Source organism: Bolinopsis microptera, chromosome 2 (assembly GCF_026151205.1).
Source record: "Bolinopsis microptera isolate Bmic1 chromosome 2, MBARI_Bmic_1.0, whole genome shotgun sequence".
Lineage (NCBI taxonomy): Eukaryota > Metazoa > Ctenophora > Tentaculata > Lobata > Bolinopsidae > Bolinopsis > Bolinopsis microptera.
This window is the reverse complement of record NC_087073.1, coordinates 17,312,454-17,334,897: the sequence shown is the minus strand read 5'-3', so window position 1 is coordinate 17,334,897 and position 22,444 is coordinate 17,312,454. Positions and strand designations below refer to the sequence as shown.

Sequence of the window (22,444 nt, the reverse complement as noted above, 5' to 3'; positions counted from 1 at the left end):
ATTGCCCATTGTTACTTTATGAGTCCTAGTTCCTTATTGCTACTCTTCATATATAACTAGGTATTTTGTACGTTCAGCTACCCTCCAAATACTTAATACATACTTCTATTTATGATTTAAAATAATATGAATCGTGTTTTATTGCTTTATTTGCTTATTTGATTTAATAATTGGCAGCATACCAGCATTCCAGCCCAGTTTCCATACTTACACTAAAATGTAACATTCAATGTTTAACAATAACTCAATCAGCAAATGAGTATTGAGTACGTGTTCCACTTTTTCACACTTCTACATGTGAAATGGATACCACTATAAGTCTACAATGTGCTATTTTGGAGCTGTTTACAAATTTTGTGTGAATAGGATGCCAATCTATTCAATGCGTGTTTTCTGGGCTGCTACAAAACTTTTCGTTACATTTTTTTTCTCATTCCATTCAAATGTTCTGCTGTTAATACCCTTAATAACTAATACTAACAATTCCTACTATCCTAGGAATGTGCTTGGTGATATAGTGACATTGTGTTGTACATCTCTCTCTCTTACCGTCCAGCTCCGCAGTTTAGTTTTTGTTAAACTTGCTACAACCCTCGCCAGATGCTCATTAACTTCAAAGTTATAGGAGGTCGCACAGCCTCTCTCCACACCAACGAACAGACCCAGATCTCCGACCTAAAGCGACAACTCAGTCTCAAACTGGGTGTAACATCAGTACAAATCACCCTGATCTACAAGGGAACCAAACTAGACAACAAACGCTCCGTCCAATCGTACAGTATCACTGACAATGTAACCATTAATGTCATGATCAGTAAGCTGCCGGTGTTTGAGTTGAAACTGAGGGAGTATTTTGCTGGGGTATCAGGAGACCCTGATAGGTGCCTGAACGAGTTTACCAAGAAATATTCTGAGTATATGGAGGGGTTGAACTTGAATCAGATTGAGCGTGTATGTGAGAACCTTGTATAGGATTTATTGTTCATTTGCGCTGTAATGGTCGATTAGGCTGCATTTAAGTTTCATGAGGGACACAAAAGGGGGTCATTTTAACAATTACACTCCTCAACATATGCTGGAAAATGTGAGTTGAGAGCTACAACATGGTACATACTATTGAGAGATGTGGAAGATGGTACTATTGTAATATCATCAGATTCTCTCGTGGTCTATACAACTCGTGTCCATTGTTAGCTCTGTGAGATTGTAATAATGCAGACAAAGTCACTGCTATATTTGTCGACATGTCAGTATCTCACTCTCTCCGTTACTAATATTTCTGGGGCGTTGTCTCTTGTTGTTGTGCTGATTGTAGCTGGGGGAGAGTTGATCTGTATTTGTGTCTGATGTAGTGGTTCTGGGTTTTAGTTAGGTTTGGAGCAGCTTTGTAGCTGGATGTGGTAAATAGCGGTTTTTTGTCAGAACGAATATGGACATTATCTCCCCACCATCGACCACTTGTACTACATTTGTGTGCTCAGAAAGAATAAAGTTCATCACATGGAACGTCTCCTCTCATATCTCCAATCTGATTTCCGTTTCAACTTGAAAGGTACACGTCGTGCTGTGGCGTGCTGTTTCGTGCCGACGTGGTAAAGACTGTAGTTCACTTTGTTGGGGTATATATATAGTATTTCAAATGGTTTAATTGTTATGGGATGACGTGATATCTTTTTGTTATCCGCTTTTGTTGTTTGAAGATTGTCTGATATCGACCATTTTAGTTTCTCCAGACATGATCTCATTTTTGATGCTTGAATCGATCTTTAAAAGTGTTAAGATTCAAGGATTTATTAATGTTAATGTTATAGTTATGATATGAGATGCATTGTAAGATATTTGCTTGCGCTTCCGTTTGTTCATGTTTGAGTGTTAGTTGTTACTTGCTTGATATTTTTAGTTAAATTTCCATTCACCAGCTTCTAATCATGTTAACTCTTACAAACAAGTTTGATCCAGAATTCAAGTATGATTTGCAGTACACAATCTTATCCAACTTCGCCACAAAACTAATGTGATTTCAGTCACACTTCAGATTACTTCAAGAGGTACTCACCTCATTACTAGAGTCACAGATAGTGATTACTTAAACACTAATTACTTACACACTAATTACTTAATTACTTACTCACTAACACACAGGAAAAATGGCTGAAGAGAAGTCTAAGTTAGTTCAGATAAAGGACACGGTGTGTAGTGTATACACGAACCCATTCAGAAGGTATGTTTGTGGAATGTGACTTATTTGTGCTCTAGTTCGACACGTGCTCTAGTTCGACACGTGCTCTAGTTCGACACGTGCTCTAGTTCGACACGTGCTCTAGTTCGACACGTGCTCTAGTTCGACACGTGCTCTAGTTCGACACGTGCTCTAGTTCGACAAACCCTAAAATTCGACTCAGTCGTTACTTGTGACTCATATGTGACATATCTGTGAGTCTGTGACCTTGTATAATGCCAGCTGTAATGCCAGCTGTAAAATTTATGATAATATTGTAATGATATTATAATGGTATTATGATTTAATTTGAAAAATTCACTTTGCACGTGTAATGTGTACGGTTACTAATAACATCAGCTTGAACTGAAAATGAAGTTTCTGACGTTCAATTCTGCATGATATCTGACACTCTGGATATTGAAACTGAATGCTCCATATGGCGTATAACAGTGAAACACATACCATTGTTATCAAATTTACACATACACTATACAATATAGAAACGGTGACGTCATAGATATATACCCAACATTAATCTCCCAGTCGTTTTAAACTATCATTCAAGCTTAATTCGGGATGGAGCTTTACTTTCAATTTAAATTAAATTTTAATTTTAATCTCAGGAAGATTGCATTGAACCTATTTTGGTTTGGCACTGGTGTGTTAGTTGCAAAGGACTGCGGTGAAATATTTGAAATGCTTATGGCAGAATAGAGGAATGGAGACGTTATATTCATCTTCAGAAGACTTCAAATTGTGACTCTCATGTTGACTTTTTATACAGTGTATTTATTTATTTCTAGTTAAATTATTTAACGTATTGTGTTTGTTTTACTTCCAAGTAATAGTAAAATAATGATATTGCAATAGTCACTATATTTTATTTCCAGCAATGTCATTGTCCTACCCTAAGAAGCTAAGACTGGCTTAAATACTAGTTGTCTGAGAACTTTTACCTTTATTATATCTTCAATTCAGTTCCAGATAATATGGTTCCAGATAATATGGTTCCAGATAATATGGTTCCAGATAATATGGTTCGACAGATAATACGGTTCCAGATAATATGGTTTCCAAATATATCATGACGTAATAATTGTGAAACCTTTTTCACTTCTAACCTACTTCCCAGATAGTGTAGTACTCAAATGTATGACGAATTACACCTTTAACTCGGATCCCAATGAGTTGACGAGTTTTGATGGAGGTGCTTCCCCCGAAACCTCGAGCACATTCCTCAAACATTTCCTAGACTTCGTGCGGAACACCAACAGTGGTAACAGTGGTACCAGTGACAATGCCAGTGGTAGTGCCAGTACCGACACTGTTGCCAGTGTTGGGGGAACCAGTGTTCCAGCTAGAGAGCCCTCGCCTGAGAGTGCCACGCCCATCATACCCAGCATCGCTCAAGTTCGCAAGGTTTGTGCAATTCAGTGTTTGTTTGTTTTATTCAGTGTTCGTTTATTTTATTAAATGTACTTAATTGTTTGGTTGGGATTTGTTCCAGTTGTTAGAACGAAGAAACAGTTAAAACCATAACGAATTTTGATGAAACTTGTCCGATATGCTAAGCATAACAATTACAGTCTGTAATGAATAGAATAAGATTTGTCTATAAAATGCATCTTATCATGTACACACGTATTTCTGCTTGACAAGAAATGCCTACCAGTAGTTATCGCTGAGTCTTTTCTCAATCGTTCAATCTGGTTATCTTATCTACTTGCCCATTTTAATCGTAGTAACATTACCTTGTATGGTAATGTCACTAGATTGTAACATTACTTTTTAGGTGACTCCGTTTGAGAGTATGTTCTCCAAGACATCTGGTAGAAATGTGAGTGTGCCGCTCTCCAAATCAGAGTTAGACACTTCTAACGCAGACTACAAGAAGTACTGGATGCCTGATGATCAGTGCAAGGTAATATTAAAACTCTTCTTATTTTTCTTGGTCTTAACTTTTAATCGACAGTTATTTTATGGAAAACAGGGATTTAAACGTTTTGCCGTGATGGAAAAGTGAGTAATTACGTTATGCGCCAGCTGGGACTAACTTAACTCAATGTGATGATTTTGTTAGCTTACCATTGCAGTTTTACTTCGTGTTACCTCGTGTTACCTCCTGCTCGACGAACGAATTGTCGTATAGAATCTCCAAATAATCAAATCTAGAAATAGAAAGTGCAAGTAGTTGTCCCATCCTTTTCCCTGTGGCTTGTCTACATATCTTTAGTGTTATTATTTGACGATGCACAGCTGGGACCTGGCCCTGGGCCTGGTTACTGTCCTGTGAACCGATTATAACCATGACGACCACATTTTCGTCAGATTGAGTGTTTGTTAACCAAATGGCAGCCTGGGGCCTTATAACCTTATTTAATGAAACTAGTGTAACAAGGCCGTCGGTCTGATTTCAAACAAGATAACCTATAACTAGACGTGTTGCCACGTCCACACAATAACATACTGTACAACAATAACACTTACAATATTACCTTATATTAGATAGCACCGTATAGCTGTATAGGAGGTACAACTCACTTTATAGTAGGGTTCACTAACACTATTATAAGCACATTAACAAGCTAATTAACTAATAAGCTAATTAATTAACAAGCTGTATTATCTACAGGAGTGTTACGAGTGTAGTACTCTCTTCACTACCTTCAAACGACGACATCATTGCAGACTTTGTGGTCAGATCTTCTGCTATGACTGCTGTAGCGACGTTATAAGCGGAAAGATAGCGGGATATGGTGATGCAGAGGTTTGTGAATTTATATAATGTTAATTTAATTTAGAACACTACATTATTGTTAATAAACGTTTATTTTTAGACACTAGTTACAGGTTTTATACAGAGTCGCATATACCGTTTGATATATACAAATATTCCTAATATTTGTGTATCAATACGTGTAATATTACGCAATACTGCAATACACCACTGTACCAGCTCTATGACGATAATTCATAATACCCCCTCCGACCCAGCTGCCCCTATGAAGTACTACTCCTCTCCAGCTCCCCAGTCCCCTTCTGTACCTGGTGAGGTTCAGAGCTTGCTACCCAGCTGTTCCGTACAAGTGTGCTCAGAAGCACGCTCTAATATTACCCAGATGTAATTAGGGCGCGGTGTAACGAAACCAATACACCTCACTCGTCCCAAATATAGGCATGACGTTGGGTTACAGGGGGCTCTTATAAGAGTATCTCTTTCAGAGAGTTAAGGTATTTTACTACCTTAGTAACAGTACCTTAGTATTAGTAACAGTACCTTAGTAACAGTACCTTAGTATTAGTAACAGTACCTTAGTAACAGTACCTTAGTATTAGTAACAGTACCTTAGTAACAGTACCTTAGTATTAGTAACAGTACCTTAGTAACAGTACCTTAGTAATAGTAACAGTACCTTAGTAACAGTACCTTAGTATTAGTAACAGTACCTTAGTAACAGTACCTTAGTAACAGTACCTTAGTATTAGTAACAGTACCTTAGTAACAGTACCTTAGTATTAGTAACAGTACCTTAGTAACAGTACCTTAGTAACAGTAGTCAGTACCTTAGTAACACTACCTTAGTATTAGTAACAGTACCTTAGTAACAGTACCTTAGTATTAGTAACAGTACCTTAGTAACACTACCTTAGTATTAGTAACAGTACCTTAGTAACAGTACCTTAGTATTAGTAAAAGTACCTTAGTAACAGTACCTTAGTAATAGTAACAGTACCTTAGTAACACTACCTTAGTATTAGTAACAGTACCTTAGTAACAGTACCTTAGTATTAGTAACAGTACCTTAGTAACAGTACCTTAGTATTAGTAACAGTACCTTAGTAACAGTACCTTAGTATTAGTAACAGTACCTTAGTAACACTACCTTAGTATTAGTAACAATACCTTAGTAACAGTACCTTAGTATTAGTAAAAGTACCTTAGTAACACTACCTTAGTATTATTAACAGTACCTTAGTAACAGTACCTTAGTATTAGTAACAGTACCTTAGTAACAGTACCTTAGCATTAATAACAGTACCTTAGTAACAGTACCTTTGTATTAGTAGAAGTACCTTAGTAACAGTACCTTAGTATTAGTAACAGTACCTTAGTAACAGTACCTTAGTATTAGTAATAGTACCTTAGTAACACTACCTTAGTATTAGTAACAGTACCTTAGTATTAGTAACAGTACCTTAGTAACAGTACCTTAGTATTAGTAAGTTCAGTACCTTAGTAACAGTATCTTAACTTAACAGTATCTCTGTTTCAGGTTCAACTAAGGGTGTGTAAGTATTGTCTTCAGTCTAAGTCTAAACATCAGAAGGTAGAGAGAAAGAGATCAAACACAACTAAGGGACTTATCTTCTCTTCTCCTACTGTAGATAGGACCAGTGAACCAGATTCCCCTCTCGCTGATCCCTTTAGTGATTTCTTGCAGGTTAGAAGTAGCTACTATTTGAATTACGGTATGCAGGTCTATAGACTATAGATTAAAGATAAAAACATTTCTTCAAAACAAAAGCAGGATAGTTTTGCATTTTTAAATTATGATCTTAGTAGTAATGCGTAAGCAAAACTGAAGCCATGGCCCATGTCTGGCATGCAATATCTACTGTCATATATATTTATGGAATTTTATGGAACCCAAATATATTAGCTGGTAGCTGTAACCATAAAACAAATATAACAATGACTCAGTCCTCCCGGCTCCCATAGAATCTATTATTGCTCCTTCTGACTGTGAGAAACACACAAACTGACAAAGAAACAATTCTCAGGAGGAGCTGAAAGAGGAGGATGTACAGAAGATAAACCTCCACTTTATGTGGAGCTTGTTCCGATCTCCCAGCTCCACGGTACCAGTCCAACCCTCCTGGTACCGTCTCCGGTACACCTCAGAGTCGTTCCACGAGGCTGACATCCTCACTTGGCTCTCTCAGCATCTCCAGAAGCCAGAGGACGCTGGTGCTATGCTGGCTGATTGGATAGAAACGAACAGACTCGAGCCAGTTAATCCTGCTAAATCTATCTTCAAGATCGGACCTAAGGATGATTACAACGAGAACACGGTTATGTTGTATGAGCAGATTAAGAGGGAACCAGAGAAGAACTCTACTAACTGGATACACCGGATGATTCAAGAAGCAAAGGCCAGTAGTCAAGCTTTTGACATACACACAAGTACTGCTTCTTTCGTTCATGTTGATGTCGACAAAGATCTTGATGAAGAGTATTGGCAAAGCTCTGATGCGACCCTGAATACCTCGCAGAGTCTTGATGATACGATGGGGATGGAGCTGAATCGGATGATAGATTCCATGAATTGCACTGCTAAAATGTATTTGAAGAGCGATCAGCACGCCGAATCTGATCAGCTGAAAAATGCTGAGAGTTTTGGTATCGAAATCCTAAATCGCTGCATCAAGCAAGAAAAGAGTCCCAACCCAAATCTCAACATTCCACCATTTGGAGAAATTCCTGATCTTGATCTACCAAACTTGGATCGTGTAGACCACCGAATTAGAGGCCTCAACAATATCTACGAGGACCACATGGACGCCGTTCTGGACACCTTGATCGATAAGGAACACATATCGACTTCTTGGCGTTCCATTCTCAGAAAGGTGGTGGGTGAAGCTGCTAATGATGTCACTCCAAATCCAATGAATGGAGACTCTATGGATATAAGGAAATATGTCAAGTTCAAGAAACTGCTTGGTGACCCTGAGGATTCATGCATCCTGGATGGATATGTTTGTACTAAGACTATTGCTCATAAAAAAATGCAGAGCCATATAACTAATCCAAAAATAATGTTACTAAACGGCTCAATATCATACCAGCGTGTTCTTAACAAGCTGACCTCACTTAACCCAGTCTTCCTTCAAGAGAAAGAATTCCTGACTAAAGTTATCAGTCGAGTTGCTTCTTTTGAACCGGACGTCTTGATCGTTGAAAAGTCTGTGTCGCAGATAGCGAAAGATGAGCTATTGAACAAAGGAATAACTTTAATCCTGAATTTGAAGCAAGGCCAGATAGAGAAGATAGCCCGGAGTACCCAGGGTGACATTATACAGAACCTTGAAAATGTTACCTTTATCACTAACTCGGATGATGCTAGCGAATCATCGAAGAACAAACTTGGGCACTGCAAAGACTTCCGAGCTGACTTTATGAGAGGGTTCTGCGGCGCTAACAAGCCCTTGCTATTCTTCAACGGTTGTGATCGACATTTAACCAAGACCATCCTTCTGTTTGGTGAAAGCAAGCTTGTCCTTAAAAAGGTAAAGAAGGTCGCGATGTTTTACTTGTACGCATTATACAATCGCAGGCTAGAGTTCAACTACCTAAAAAAGTGTAAACTCCACTGGAGAGGACCAAACTTTGACATGAGATCCAACAGCCAAGTATCTGAAGCCCCAACCTTCATCAGTCACTCCAACACAAATACAAACGGTCACACTAGTCCCTGTCTGTCACTTGTCCCTGATTCTCCTCAATCTCTGAGCGAGTTAAGTGCGAACATTAACAATCCTCATTCTCTAAGCGGGGTTAGTGAGTTGAGTGTGAACATTAACAATCCTCATTCTCTAAGCGGGGTTAGTGAGTTGAGTGTGAACATTAACAATCCTCTTTCTCTAAGCGGGGTTAGTGAGTTGAGTGTTAAAAGTGAGACTCTGTTGGGACTTAGTCCTTCAAACAGCAAGATGTCTATCATGGACCATGACGACATATCAGAGGACGGCTCCTTACCTGGATCCTTGGCAGTGACTGAAGCAGACAAAGCTTTGGAGGACATGGTTCACAACACCCTGTTCTCCATCACTCCGTTTTGTAGGCCCTCAGTACCTTACTTGTGCACTGAGGTCGGTAACAAGTGTCCTACTCGACTGTATTTTGACGATCTCATCTACTTCAGTTCTCAGCTACTCACACCCGACCCCTCCAAGTTGATTGACCCTCTGAACGGAGCAGAAGCTCACACAAATGGGGACACGGACCACGGCAAGTCTTTATCTCCAACAAGACAAGTTATCACGTCGTGCTCTGTTGATGATCTGGCGTTTTACAGGGCCTTTGGTTATTGGGAGTTTGAGAAGGACGAGGACAGGAGCACGAATGGTTCTATCATTGGAGAAGAGTGCCACCCAGAGGCACCCTACCGAATACAAACCAGATTCGAGCAGAACTTGAAGGGGAAAGACATTGACTGTCTTGATTTCTATCATCACCAGAAACTCCTTGTTCTGTTTTCGTCTCTATCCATCAAATCTTTCAACCATCCCCACCCCTGTATCAGCCCATGGTCTCTCAGCATGCAGTTCTACGGTAAGAACGATCTGACTCTGGGTCTGTTCCTGAGAGATTACTGTTACCAGAGCACGTACCAATGCCCGGAACAGTGCTGTAAAACTGACATTGTGGACCACGAACGGAGGTTTGTCCACAACGGACAGAGCGTGAACCTGAAGATGAGCAAGCTGTCCTCTGTTATAGAGAGTGTTAGCAACACACCCATCATGTGGAGTGTCTGCACCAAGTGTCTCCACATGTCAGAGATCAGCATTGTATCCAAGGAAACCTGGAACTACTCCTTCGCAAAGTTCCTGGAGCTGAAGTTCTACGAGAACTGTCTGTATGTTAGATCACCGTGCCCGCACTCCTACCACCGGTACCACACTAACTTCTTCGCTTTGGGGAACATCGTGGCGTGCTTTACTCGCAATGATATCAGGATTGCTGAGGTGGCACCTCTGTTCTCCAGGTACAACTTTGAGGATAAGTTTACTGATATAAATGTGTCTAATGGGGTCTTACTCAACGAGACAGTCACCAAGATAAACACTGCGCTCAAGGTATGTCCTGTGTTTTATCTTAATCAATTACTTTATGGTCTCTTAAACAATCAGCGGACCTGAAGAGTTGTAGGCCTGTGTAATTATCTTATCATTAGTTGTGCAGACATTGTGCAGACTTCAATCAGAATTTGTAATGATATCGCTTTTAATGGCTTACACTTATGTCTGCGTATCAAATTTCATGTAAATGTTTCATTTCCTACGCATTATGACGATGAGATGTTCATTTGGCCAAATCCTCACGTATTTTGTAGCTTTTCTTTGAAAATTGTAACACAGTTGCAGTAATAACTCACTGTGCAGCGTGAGTCACGTGTCAAATTACATAAATACACTTTCAGGCAGTCAACGAGAAGTTAGAGGCGTTCACAGGATTAGAAGAGAACACAATAAAAGAATCCCGAACCAAACTAGCAACAGAAGACACGACTTTCCGTCAGAAAATGACTGAGATCACCACCAACCCCTCTAAATCTCCGATAGAGATCCGCAGATCGATATACAGACTACAAAGCGAGCTAGTGTTCTGTATAGACACCTGGAATAAGTACCTAGCTGATATTAAACGTAAACCCAAGGTGAAACCCCATGTTTACGCCTCCTCGGAGCTACTCAGTGGTACGCCTGATGATTCATCCACCGCTACAATGTCTCCTAAAATCCCTGATAAAGCTTGCAAATCACATCGGCGTGTACGGTCTGACGGGTATCTGGACTTAAGGAACAGTGTTACTTTAACTAAGACGTCATGCAGTAAGCATGGGCGCAGGTCCCTGCACAGGTCATTGGATGACTTGTTGAGCTCGGAGAAGATCGAAGAGCACGGAAATGGTGGGATGTCAGAGAAGTTGTGTGATACAAAGGTGGACGATCTGAAGCACCCGGAGAGTAGGTTTAGTAAGATGGCATCTGGTACTAGGAAACTGTTCAAGGCTCTCACTGACACCTACAAGAAAATCGAGGTAAATTATTGTTATTATTTATATTGTACAATTTTGATTTTATCAAGCACCGTCGGTGTGTACGACAGCAGTTTTAGTAACAAGTATTAACTATTGAGTAAACGATGTACACATTAGGATGTAATCTAATTTTAGTTTTAATCTAAAATAATAACCAACACACTAACACACTTGTCCTCTCTCAGCCGCTGTTCCCAATAGAAGAACACCACCATCTAACAGGAGGATCCCGCCCCACAGTCCTTGTAAACGAGAAGCACTTCACCAGCATCATAGCGTACGCGCTCTCCTGTGAACAATACCGTGCCAAGCTCCAACTCCTCAAACCAGGCAACACAACTCTAAACCTCCCGGACCAGGAGCTGGTTACCAAAACCGGCAGCAGCTCCAGCTCCAGGAAGACATCTCACGCTAAGTCTTACTCCGCTAACATTCCTGAAGTTGAGGATAAGGTGGGACACTGGCTGACAGTAACGAGTAACGGATCAGGAGAACACAGCAGCAGTGATCACAGCAACAAACCTTCCTCACTACCCGGTCACTTGTCCCACAGGAGACAGAAGAGTGCTGATCACATGTTGGGGGAGGAGTGTGTTATTAATAAGTCTAATCACATTGATGTGGACTTCCAGGATGGACCCACAAAGTTCTTCTGCAAGGTAGGAGTGGTTATTTCCTAGATATTACAAACTTACAATATAATCTTTTATTTTAATATTTAAAGCGTTTTAACGGCATCTTAATAATTCAATATTGGTATTAGGATGCAGTGAAATATAATGCTATTGCAACTACAATAGTCTCCATGACAAAATTAAATATTATCTGTTATCATACTCTTGATGTCCTAGTAAGTAATCTTGTCCTAAGTAATTTTAAAGTCCTCAGTAATCTGAATTTAATAACTTCACAGTAGACATATTATATTCACGTGTTGAACCAGTAAAATGTGCTGTGTGTGGAAGCTTATACAAAATACATTTTGCCGTGCGTGCTTTTGTGAATTAACATTTAGTAAACCAGCAATCCACTGCGCTGAGAAGTTATCTCACAAACTATTATACATGATGGTATTTTAACAAGCATGACTATTGAATTACGTTTGAGTTCATCCTTCACGCTCCACCTAGTGTTTGTGTAGAGTGTGTGGTATGTATGTGATTACTCAACTTTGGTACTGACCCTCTGGATTACTGACCTGCTTATCAGGGACCTGTTGGGCAATGTTAGGCCCTGCGTTGAATACTGAAATTTATCATAATATAATAAAGTATTATTATATATATATACGTTATTATTATACTATAACGTAAATTAATATTATATAGAATTGAATTATTCTACTGGAATCCAATAAATCAGCGGTTAATTTACTATTACATAAAAATGTTGTTATTGTGTATTGAGATTCAAGCTTCACTAGTCATAAACAATTGAATAGCACACACGTAACGCGTACGTACTGTGTACACATAGAGATATATATTGGTTCACCTGGGTAGTTTACACACGTACCTGAATAACACGAGGACTATAATCTGCCTTGCATCGTGTCACTCATTTTACTTCAACAAATGTAGTCGTAGCTGTGATTTACTTTTATTAGGACTTTAGGATCTCATGATTAACCTGCTGGATAACGGTCAACATGACATGATCTCACATTCCGGTTCCTGTCTTATACCGCCAAAGTCATGAGTACCTGTTTATGATCACACACTCTAGATACTGCGGAGCTAACCGCATTATATCACTTCTATCACTTTTTGCGCTATTATCGTTTGTCTGTCTCGTGACTACCTCATGAAACCTCTTTACTTGTACTTGAAAAGGTCTCCTCCTAGTCGTTGGAGTGGCCTGCACCACATAGTAACTCCTTTCTCCGGTATATTAGACCTCTCCAGTGAACCCTGTCTGTAGCTTGTTGTTCTGCATCTTCTATTGTGATGTTATCGACACCTGTGAAGATTGCTGCATCCTCCCGGACGCATGACAACCAGTTTTTCCGAGGTCTGCCTCTTGATCTTTTACCATGCTTTGGGATCCAGTGCAGAAGATATTTGGGTATTCTTTCTTCTGGCATCCTCACCACATGGCCAAACCATCGGAGCCTAGCTGCTCGTACGAAAGTATCAACAGGGGCGATGTTAGCCCGCTTAAGTACGTCAGCATTAGATACGTGATAAAACCATTTGATTTTCAGGATTCTTCTCAGACATCTATGATGGAACACCTCGAATCTTTTCATCTGCGTCTGAGTGGTATTCCATACCTCACTTCCATATAGCAGTATAGTGAGGACAGCCGCTTTGTATATCCTTATTTTAGTTGGTGTTTTGATGTTACGACTGTACCATATACTGCTAAGCTGATAGAATGCCCCAGAGGCTTTTTGAATTCGAGCTGATAATTCTTTGTCAATTGTTCCATTCCCACTGATGATAGCACCCAAGTAAGTGAAACTGCTGACCTGCTGTATTGGGAGACCTTCCACACTGGTGTCGTCTTTAGAATACGGCCTCTGCGAAGCACTTTTACTGACAACCATGCTCTGTGTTTTGCCAGCATTAATCTTCAAACCCGCATAGGCACTGTATTTGCAGAGAAGGTCAGTGGTTTCCTGCAGCCCTTCTTTTGAGTTATCTAACATGGCCATGTCATCAGCGTAATCAGTGTCCAAGAGATGTTTCTCTTCTACCCCGGGGGCTGGCAGCTGTAATAAAGCCCCCTTACTAATGACCTTGTTTAGTTCCATAAGGTATGCTGAAAAATTCAAACAAAAGTTGAAGACTGGCCTGGTGGTCCCTGTATATCACCTTGCCCAGTTCCCGAGTTGACATCAAACCAACCTGTTACCTCTCCATTGACCCTAACAGCACTAACTGTGTGAGTAAAGAACGCCTTCATGATTCTAATGTACTTGTCAGGTAGGCCGTAGTGCTGCATACTTCTCCAAATGAACTGCCTGTCAATCGAATCAAAAGCTGCTTTGAAATCAACAAAATTAATATACAGAGGGATATTATACTCAATACATTGGTGTATAATACAGCGGAGTGAATAAACCTGGTCAATACATGAGCGATTCTGTCTAAAACCACTTTGATTCTCCCGGAGAAATTTTTCCATGCCAATGCTAAGTCTCCGCAGGAGTATCATCTGAAGGAGCTTCGAGGCTGTGGATCTTAATGTTATGCCTCTGTTGTTAGCGCAATGAGAGGTGTCACCCTTCTTTCCAACGATGATAATAACACCTTTGGACCAATCCTCAGGAATCTTCTCATCTTCCCACACTTTCTTGAACAACACAACTAGTTGATCAACCAACCCATCCTGTCCATACTTAAGTTGCTCGTTGGTGATACCATCCACTCCTGGACTTTTGTGATTCTTGAGTTTTTTAAGGGCATCAACAGTTTTTTAAGGGCATCAACCTCTTTACAATTATAATTACATAATTACATAATCACATGTTAACATTTCAATATCATGTACTTATAATTTATATTCTTATAATTCTCATCATTCTTATAATTATAAATCTATATATAATAAGTATAAATCACAACTCTTATAATTTATATATTATACATAATTTAATATTCACAGCGGTCCTCGACGAAAATTTATTCTTCTTAAGCCTTTAACTTATCAAGGAACGAGCGATCACACAACGGCCATTGTATTATACAATGGACTCAATATAATAGCCATAGATTATTTAATTATAAGGCAATCCTCTGAAAACATTCCCGATATCAGTATTATTTAATATGTAATGAGCTTTCGCTTTATATAATGTACAACAATCCAGGTTCCTATTTCAATGAGCCACGTCATCATAGTGAATCTGATATTAGGCTTAAATCACAATATAGACATTCTCTGTCTATAAAATCTGTACAATCAATATTATGGGTGGGTGTAATCTAAGATAAGTGTAATCTCAGGTTGAGTCGATAGAATATACCAGACACAAAATATCTCTAATTTCAGATCTACTTCGCGGCTGAGTTTGACAAGCTCCGTAACCTGCTAATGCCCGGAGAAGCTCTCAACGACTTTATCCACTCTCTCTCATACTGCAACAAATGGCGCGCTAAAGGCGGCAAATCAGGGCTAGCTTTCAGTAAAACACAAGATGATAGATGGGTTATAAAGGAGATGTCCCGTCTGGAGCTGCAGGCCCTGCTGATGTTCATGCCTAACTATGTCGAGTACGTGACGGACAGTATTGATAAGAGACCCACCTTGCTGGCTAAGATAATAGGTGCGTGTACTGTGGGCTTCAATAACACCTACAGTGGGATCAGTATGAAGCAGGATGTTATTATTATGGAGAACATATTCTATGGTGTTACCCCTACTGCTGTCTACGATCTAAAGGTCAGTTGTAGTTCTTTTCTGTTGCTAAACCTTTAAACCTGTTAAACCTAATTACTTTTAATCGTCAATTTGAAAATGATCAAAAAGTAAGTAGCCGTTTTCTCGATTTATTCGTAGCGCTTGCCAAAGGCTTGATTACAATATCTTTAATTTATATGCACCAAGGTTCGTAGTGACATTGTTTTTAACTACATTTTAAATATGACTTAAATTCTAAAACGGTCCGTTTGCTTCACAGTGAATCTCGTATCGCTACTAATCCGTAAATTTTCTCAGTATAATTGTGTTTTACAGTACGATCACAACTAAGCATTTGTACGCAGCATAGAGCGTATCGTTTAAAAGTGCGTATGATTTTAGTAGCTAGCTAAGTGAGGTATCATGGTCTCTAAACTATTGTGAACTATTCCTACCTACTTAACAAAGAGCCGATAAACCTGAGTATCCTGTAACTAAGGCCGGTCATACGTGCAAAGATCTAGAGTCACGCTACAAGATGTACAGTTTCCGCCAGAAGATCCGATTTGTTCCTGTAAATGCTATTATCTAGGAACATTTACATTTCCGAATCGGATTGCATATCAGTATATCCTTGACTTCCATTTCACACCCTATTACTTTCAGTTTTACCTAAGAAACTTTTAGATCCTAGTGTTCATCGTTTAGGCAGATCCACTTTGACGCGATACGAGAAATACAGTAAAACCCGATTTACCGCGCCCCGATTAACTGCTAAACCCGATTTACTATGGGCATGTTTTCTCCTTTCCCTAAACCTCCACAGTAAATAAGAGTCTACTATACTTAACTAACTGACCCTTCTCTCTCTCCAGGGGAGTGTAAGAAACAGGCTAGCAGAAGAAGCTGACGAGGTGCTTTTAGACGAGAACTATTTGCACCACATAGTTGATAACCCAGTCTACCTCCGTCCCCACTCCAAAACATTCCTACGTGAGGCGGTTAACTGTGACACTGCCTTCCTTGCCGCCCAGTCTATAATCGACTATTCGTTACTAGTGGGCATGTGCGGGGATCGCATTGTTATCGGCATCATCGACTACATCAGGAAATTCACTTTCGATAAGAAGGTATTTTCTTTTGTTTTATAGGCATAATTCTCATTTAACTTTTAGTTGTATTCAAATACCTTTCACTTTCGATAAGAAGGTATTTTGTTTTGTTCTTTTGTTTTATATATTATTACTAATCAAATTAGATATTTAATATTTTGTGTAACATAAGCGAGACACATCTGGATATTCCTTTTCAGTGCAGTGTGCAATGCGCATATTTCTCATAACTTTAAACTGCGTTATCAAAACAATTGCACGTGAGAGCTCATTAAATCATTACGACTGAAAACTTGACTCCTTAGGAAACGATCTTGTAGAATGTAGTGCTAATGTAAGCTATTTTAATCAGTACCTGCTGTGTTTGTAAAGTTATTCACAAACAACAGCAGTTCGCAATATAAAAGTTTGAAACACTCATGGTTAAACTTTAATCATCGTCACAAAATACAATTTTATTATCGACACAATCCCTGATGGTGGTTCTTGCTACATCTCGACCCGTCTACCCACTCTCCACGTCCCTATATGCCTGTATCTAACCATTCCTAGCGCATTTCTATCCCACTATTATTATTACATATATTATGTATTATATGTATATATTATATGTAATATGTATAAATTGTATGTATAATTTTATGTATTGGAGGTTGCTTTTATAGCAAATTTCTTATGAATTTAAGAAAACCTAGCCTGTCAAGATCGCTATTATCACAACATGACACAGTAAAAGCTCTGTATTGTTGAATATCAAACACTCACATGATGACTAAATGTATTGCGTAATATTATGCTGTACAATATGCTTAACTATATCATGTGGAAATGTATTGTAATTCCATTATCCCACTCAGTAATCAGTATTACACACTACAATATAATCACACTATTAAAATGCTAAACATGTCAGACTGAATGATGATACACTTTATTGCAATAATAATAATAATATCTCATTGTATCGGACTACTGCTGACTTTAACATGTTAGTATAGTGGCGCCTGTAGGCTAATAGTACAGCGTGAACCATGTGCTCTGGTATGTACTGGTATGTACTGGTATGAACTGCTATGTACTGGTATGTAGTGGTATGTACTGGTATGTACTGGTATGTACTGGCATGGTATGTACTGGTATGTACTGGTATGTACTGGTTTGTACTGGTATGTACTGGTATGTACTGGTATGTACTGGTATGTACTGGTATGTACTGTTATGTACCGATATATAGCAGTTGATAAACATTAAACAGTGTTGTTGTGAGTTTTAACACTGTTGTGAACCTGCACATTGTGTAGCTACACACATGGGATGTGTGTTTTTGGATCATTTCCTGTAAATTCGAAGAGAGAAAATTGAAAGTGAAAGTAATTATAGCATGACGCACAGGTCTGTTTCGCAATGAAGAGTTACGCAATAACATTGTCATAATTCTGTAAATTGTTAAGTTAATTACAAAAGCTTTCTGACAAATACAATGCACGATTTTAAACGATTATCTATGGGTCAAATGGGCAGGAGCATAGATGGGCAAAACCTTAAAAGCAGCTAAAACTTGAGCAATACAAATAAACACCATTACCGTCCTCTAATTAGTAAATACAGATAAAAATGATGCCCATTTTGCCAAGTTAATCCTCAACTTTTGGTCAAATGGGTATTGGGTATAATACATTAGCCCGGTTCATAAAACAAAAATATTATCAAATTAAAATTGTTATAAGCTTATTATCTGTTGTTCCTAAGGACAAATAACTACCAACAAAATTTTGAAGCTTAAACTCCAACTGGAAACACCGGCTCCGGCCACGCCCATGTTGTTCATCAATTTTTAACAGGTAAAAATCTCCATGGCCATATCATCAATTTAGGCATGAAGGAGTGCTTTTAGTGCTCCAAAAGTTTGGGGTCTAATAGTAATGGTAGAAAATGGTTAACTTTAGTCAAAGTCTCAAGTCTCCATGACGCTTGGTTTAGGCCCACTAGATCTCGCGCCTCGCGTCTCCGCCGTGAGATTTGCTGCACCAGAACCGAAAGTCGTAGAGACATGACACTTCGACCAAAGTTAACCTTTTTCTACTATTAGAAAAGCAAATCAACAAAGTCTCAAACACATTCCTTCATGCTTTAATTGACAATTTTATAGATTTTACCTGTTAAGATTGAATTGTATCAGAATCGATCTTTCTATTTAGTTTGCTAATAGATTGAATACGACTGTTTATGTTTAAGAATAAAATTATCGTCGGTATTTTTTCCGATATTTTTGTTTTATGAACCGGGCTAGTATACATGGGGTAATAATAATAAACTACCTCTGCCTCCACATTATAACAATATAATATAATGTACAGTCACTAATAGAGTCTATTGATGATGGAAACCTTGATAAGTTACAGTCTTCTGGCTCTAATATGTTAAACTTGAGTAAAACGTACGGTAGTACGTGTTTATTGAGAGGTCGTAGAGTAAGTATTTATTGTATCACTTATAATAGTCGTACTGACAAAAGAACCGGCTCTTTTCACTTATCAGTTCTTATATAATATAGAGTGAGGATTAATAACATTCAGTTTATTTTTCAGTATATAAGTTATACCGTGCACTTGTTTTATAGAATCGGGAGAGGTTTAAAGCTTGGTTTACCTTGATAACTTATTAAGGTATCCTACACAGTATTAAGTTAATAAATTATTCTGAATAAGAGCTCTGTTAAAACAGAGAACAATAATAATACGTGTACGTGTTCGGACTATGATGAGAGAGAGAGAGAGAGAGAGAGAGAGAGAGAGAGAGAGAGAGAGAGAGAGAGAGAGAGAGAGAGAGAGAGAGAGAGAGAGAGAGAGGAGAGAGAGAGAGAGGAGAGAGAGAGAGGAGAGAGAGAGAGAGAGAGAGAGAGAGAGAGAGAGAGAGAGAGAGAGAGAGAGAGAGAGAGAGAGAGAGAGAGAGAGAGAGAGAGAGAGAGAGAGAGAGAGAGAGAGAGAGAGAGAGAGAGAGAGAGAGAGAGAGAGAGAGAGAGAGAGAGAGAGAGAGAGAGAGAGAGAGAGAGAGAGAGAGAGAGAGAGAGAGAGAGAGAGAGAGAGAGAGAGAGAGAGAGAGAGAGAGAGAGAGAGAGAGAGAGAGAGAGAGAGAGAGAGAGAGAGAGAGAGAGAGAGAGAGAGAGAGAGAGAGAGAGAGAGAGAGAGAGAGAGAGAGAGAGAGAGAGAGAGAGAGAGAGAGAGAGAGAGAGAGAGAGAGAGAGAGAGAGAGAGAGAGAGAGAGAGAGAGAGAGAGAGAGAGAGAGAGAGAGAGAGAGAGAGAGAGAGAGAGAGAGAGAGAGAGAGAGAGAGAGAGAGAGAGAGAGAGAGAGAGAGAGAGAGAGAGAGAGAGAGAGAGAGAGAGAGAGAGAGAGAGAGGAGAGAGAGAGAGAGAGAGAGAGAGAGAGAGAGAGAGAGAGAGAGAGAGAGAGAGAGAGAGAGAGAGAGAGAGAGAGAGAGAGAGAGAGAGAGAGAGAGAGAGAGAGAGAGAGAGAGAGAGAGAGAGAGAGAGAGAGAGATTCTTTATCTTGTTCACTTTAGCCACACCTACTGTACTGAAAAGGAAACTGAACGTAATTACGACATTAAGCCAAATGTTACGCACTGCTGTGGTATCATCATATTCATTGGAATGTCTCGATATAATAGTATATTCCGAACTATTGTCAACCACACGGCTCACTTGTAAATCCACCCTGTATTATACTCCTTTATTCGCAGTATAGTGGGGTGATATTTCATTGTATTCTTTATGCGGAGAAGTAACCCCTGTATAGAACAAAAACAGCATATTACACCTCTGTCAAACAGGGCATCCATACAATATTGTAAACGGCATATTTACTGTTGCAGGTGGAGATGATATTTAAAACTAACATGATCGGTTCCGCTGGAAGAATGCCAACTATTGTGTCTCCTGAAATGTACCGAGAGAGGTATTTAGCTGATTAATTAATTTTGTTTTAACTGGTCAATAATAACACCATTAGTATGATTTCAATGACTGCTATTCTATTTAATATTAAATATTCTATTTAATATTAAATAACACTGTCGTCAATATCTTGGCAGTGTGTGAGATGTGATGTACTGCCCGGCTAATAGCCATCTTGTCCCTGTACAATCTGTTGGGAGATAATATTGTAAGAGAGCCTCTGGGTAACTGATAATAGTATCTCGGGGGGTCTAATTGTCTAATCGTTTGACGAGAATGGGCGAGATAGTGACAATTAGACCCGTACCTCATTTAAATACAGCTACTATTGTATGAAGATAATACAATAATAAAGGTAATTATACTCGGACAGATAATAACAAGTAATTAACGAGTAATTAACATTCAGGTTCATTAACCAGATAGAAAGGTACTTCCCGCTAGCCCCGGACAAGTGGACAGGAATGGGATCTGACCTTCAATACTCCTGAGTCACTATTGACTATTGAGTCACTATTGAGTCACTCCTGAGTCACTCCTGAGTCACTATTGACTATTGAGTCACTCCTGAGTCACTCCTGGCTCCTGAGTCACTATTGAGTCACTCTCACACTTTGACTATTCCTGAGTGGTTTACCTCAAATATTGTACCTAAATATTCCTAAGTATTGACATATTATTACAAGGCATGGTTGGACAACACATTCATGTGACCCACTGTGTTATTTGTTGTTAAGTAGTTTTAAAATAAAATAGAGTAGTGTCTTGATTTAAATTATTCCTAAATACGTTTTGTTTATTTACTAAATACGAATTTATTGGTTATAAATGGTTTTCTGAGCGATTGGCACTAGATATTTTTTGTGAGTTACATCCAATAATACATGGTATAGTTTGTTAAAACTATTCTTTTATTCGTGCAGGAGTTTATAGAGTTATAGGCTAGCGAACAAGATTGTTCCATTTTTTGAAAAATTAATTTGATGATTTTGGACATGTTCCTTCAAGATATCGTGTTATTATAGTCACTAGCCAGTATACTTAATAGAAGGCACTATATTATTATACATTCGATTATTATTAATAATGAGATATTTTAGAATTATTCAGAAACCAAGATTGCTCAATTTTGTTGCATGTTTCGATACAGTTTGCAGATGTTTTTGATGTGTTAATGTGTTAAATTATTTTTGTGAATTTAGAATTTCGTTTCATCGCTACGGTTATTACTGAATGACAGTATTTTCTATTTTCGAAATGGGAATTTTGACATACTTTTCAATGCTTCTGACCTTTGAAAAATTTGCCTTTTTTATCTTCTCTTAATTGAAAAATTTTTCGTGAACCATATTCTTCGATGTGCACTCCATTTTGGAACGATATGCATATCACAGTTTATTTGTAAAGGACCTACAATGATCCAAGTTAAAAATGTGATGATGTTGAAAACTGCTGGTCAGTTACAACCTACTATAATAACCTGTGTATTGAGTGTGTAAATGATAAAATTATGAAAACTTTACACAAACTCGTCTGATTAAATGGTACAAACACAATAGTTCTGCCCAATTTGAAGGCATAATTAAGTTTAATAATTCCACTACACACGAGACTAGTTCCTCATCACCAAGAAGAGACCGCTCTCTTTATTGTTAGAAAATTGGAACAAATTCCACAAAAACATTTAGTTTTAAGTTAGAGGTATGTTAATTAGAGGCATGTTAATTAGACGTAGTGTTGGGACACAATTTTACGTTAATTGTGATTGTTATTTAATATGCTCTATGAAGCATTTAATTTAATTTCTGTGACAAAGATCAGTGTAAGAGGATCAAATGTATAATTCGAAAATAATAATTGTTGAATTTGAATTGTAATTTCGCTGAGGGGGCTTGACTTTGTAATGGTGTTGTTTGTCAGTTCGATATATTAGAATTTAAAATACTTTCGTTTGACTTCCATGGTCTCATTAGTGTTACAAGTTTATT

The 22,444-nt window shown here is 38.6% G+C and overlaps 3 protein-coding genes across 3 annotated transcripts in view; all 3 read left to right on the top strand.

The window, feature by feature from the left end:
• LOC134811276 (m7GpppN-mRNA hydrolase-like) overlaps positions 1-22,444 on the top strand; it is an 82,418-nt gene that overhangs the window by 46,948 nt on the left and 13,026 nt on the right. The window lies entirely within an intron of this gene.
• Positions 1-22,444, top strand: part of LOC134811277 (GTP-binding protein 10-like) — a 79,821-nt gene that overhangs the window by 46,946 nt on the left and 10,431 nt on the right. The window lies entirely within an intron of this gene.
• LOC134826674 (1-phosphatidylinositol 3-phosphate 5-kinase-like) lies at positions 3,358-21,758 on the top strand. Its single transcript, XM_063839145.1, has 11 exons — positions 3,358-3,640; positions 4,014-4,142; positions 4,854-4,988; positions 6,496-6,663; positions 7,004-10,081; positions 10,426-11,046; positions 11,232-11,705; positions 15,043-15,432; positions 16,266-16,520; positions 20,375-20,457; positions 20,866-21,758. The coding sequence occupies exons 1-11, from the start codon at positions 3,374-3,376 to the stop codon at positions 20,945-20,947; spliced, it is 5,682 nt and encodes a 1,893-aa protein (XP_063695215.1). The 5' UTR covers positions 3,358-3,373; the 3' UTR covers positions 20,948-21,758.

What these genes read in the sequence shown, in the direction of transcription:
- LOC134826674 (XM_063839145.1), top strand. Translation starts at nt 3,374, where the DNA reads ATGACGAATTACACCTTTAACTCGGATCCCAATGAGTTGACGAGTTTT. An exon ending in GCATCGCTCAAGTTCGCAAG is followed by an intron (nt 3,641 to 4,013) that starts GTTTGTGCAATT and finishes ATTACTTTTTAG; the next exon opens with GTGACTCCGTTTGAGAGTAT. An exon ending in TGCCTGATGATCAGTGCAAG is followed by an intron (nt 4,143 to 4,853) that starts GTAATATTAAAA and finishes TATTATCTACAG; the next exon opens with GAGTGTTACGAGTGTAGTAC.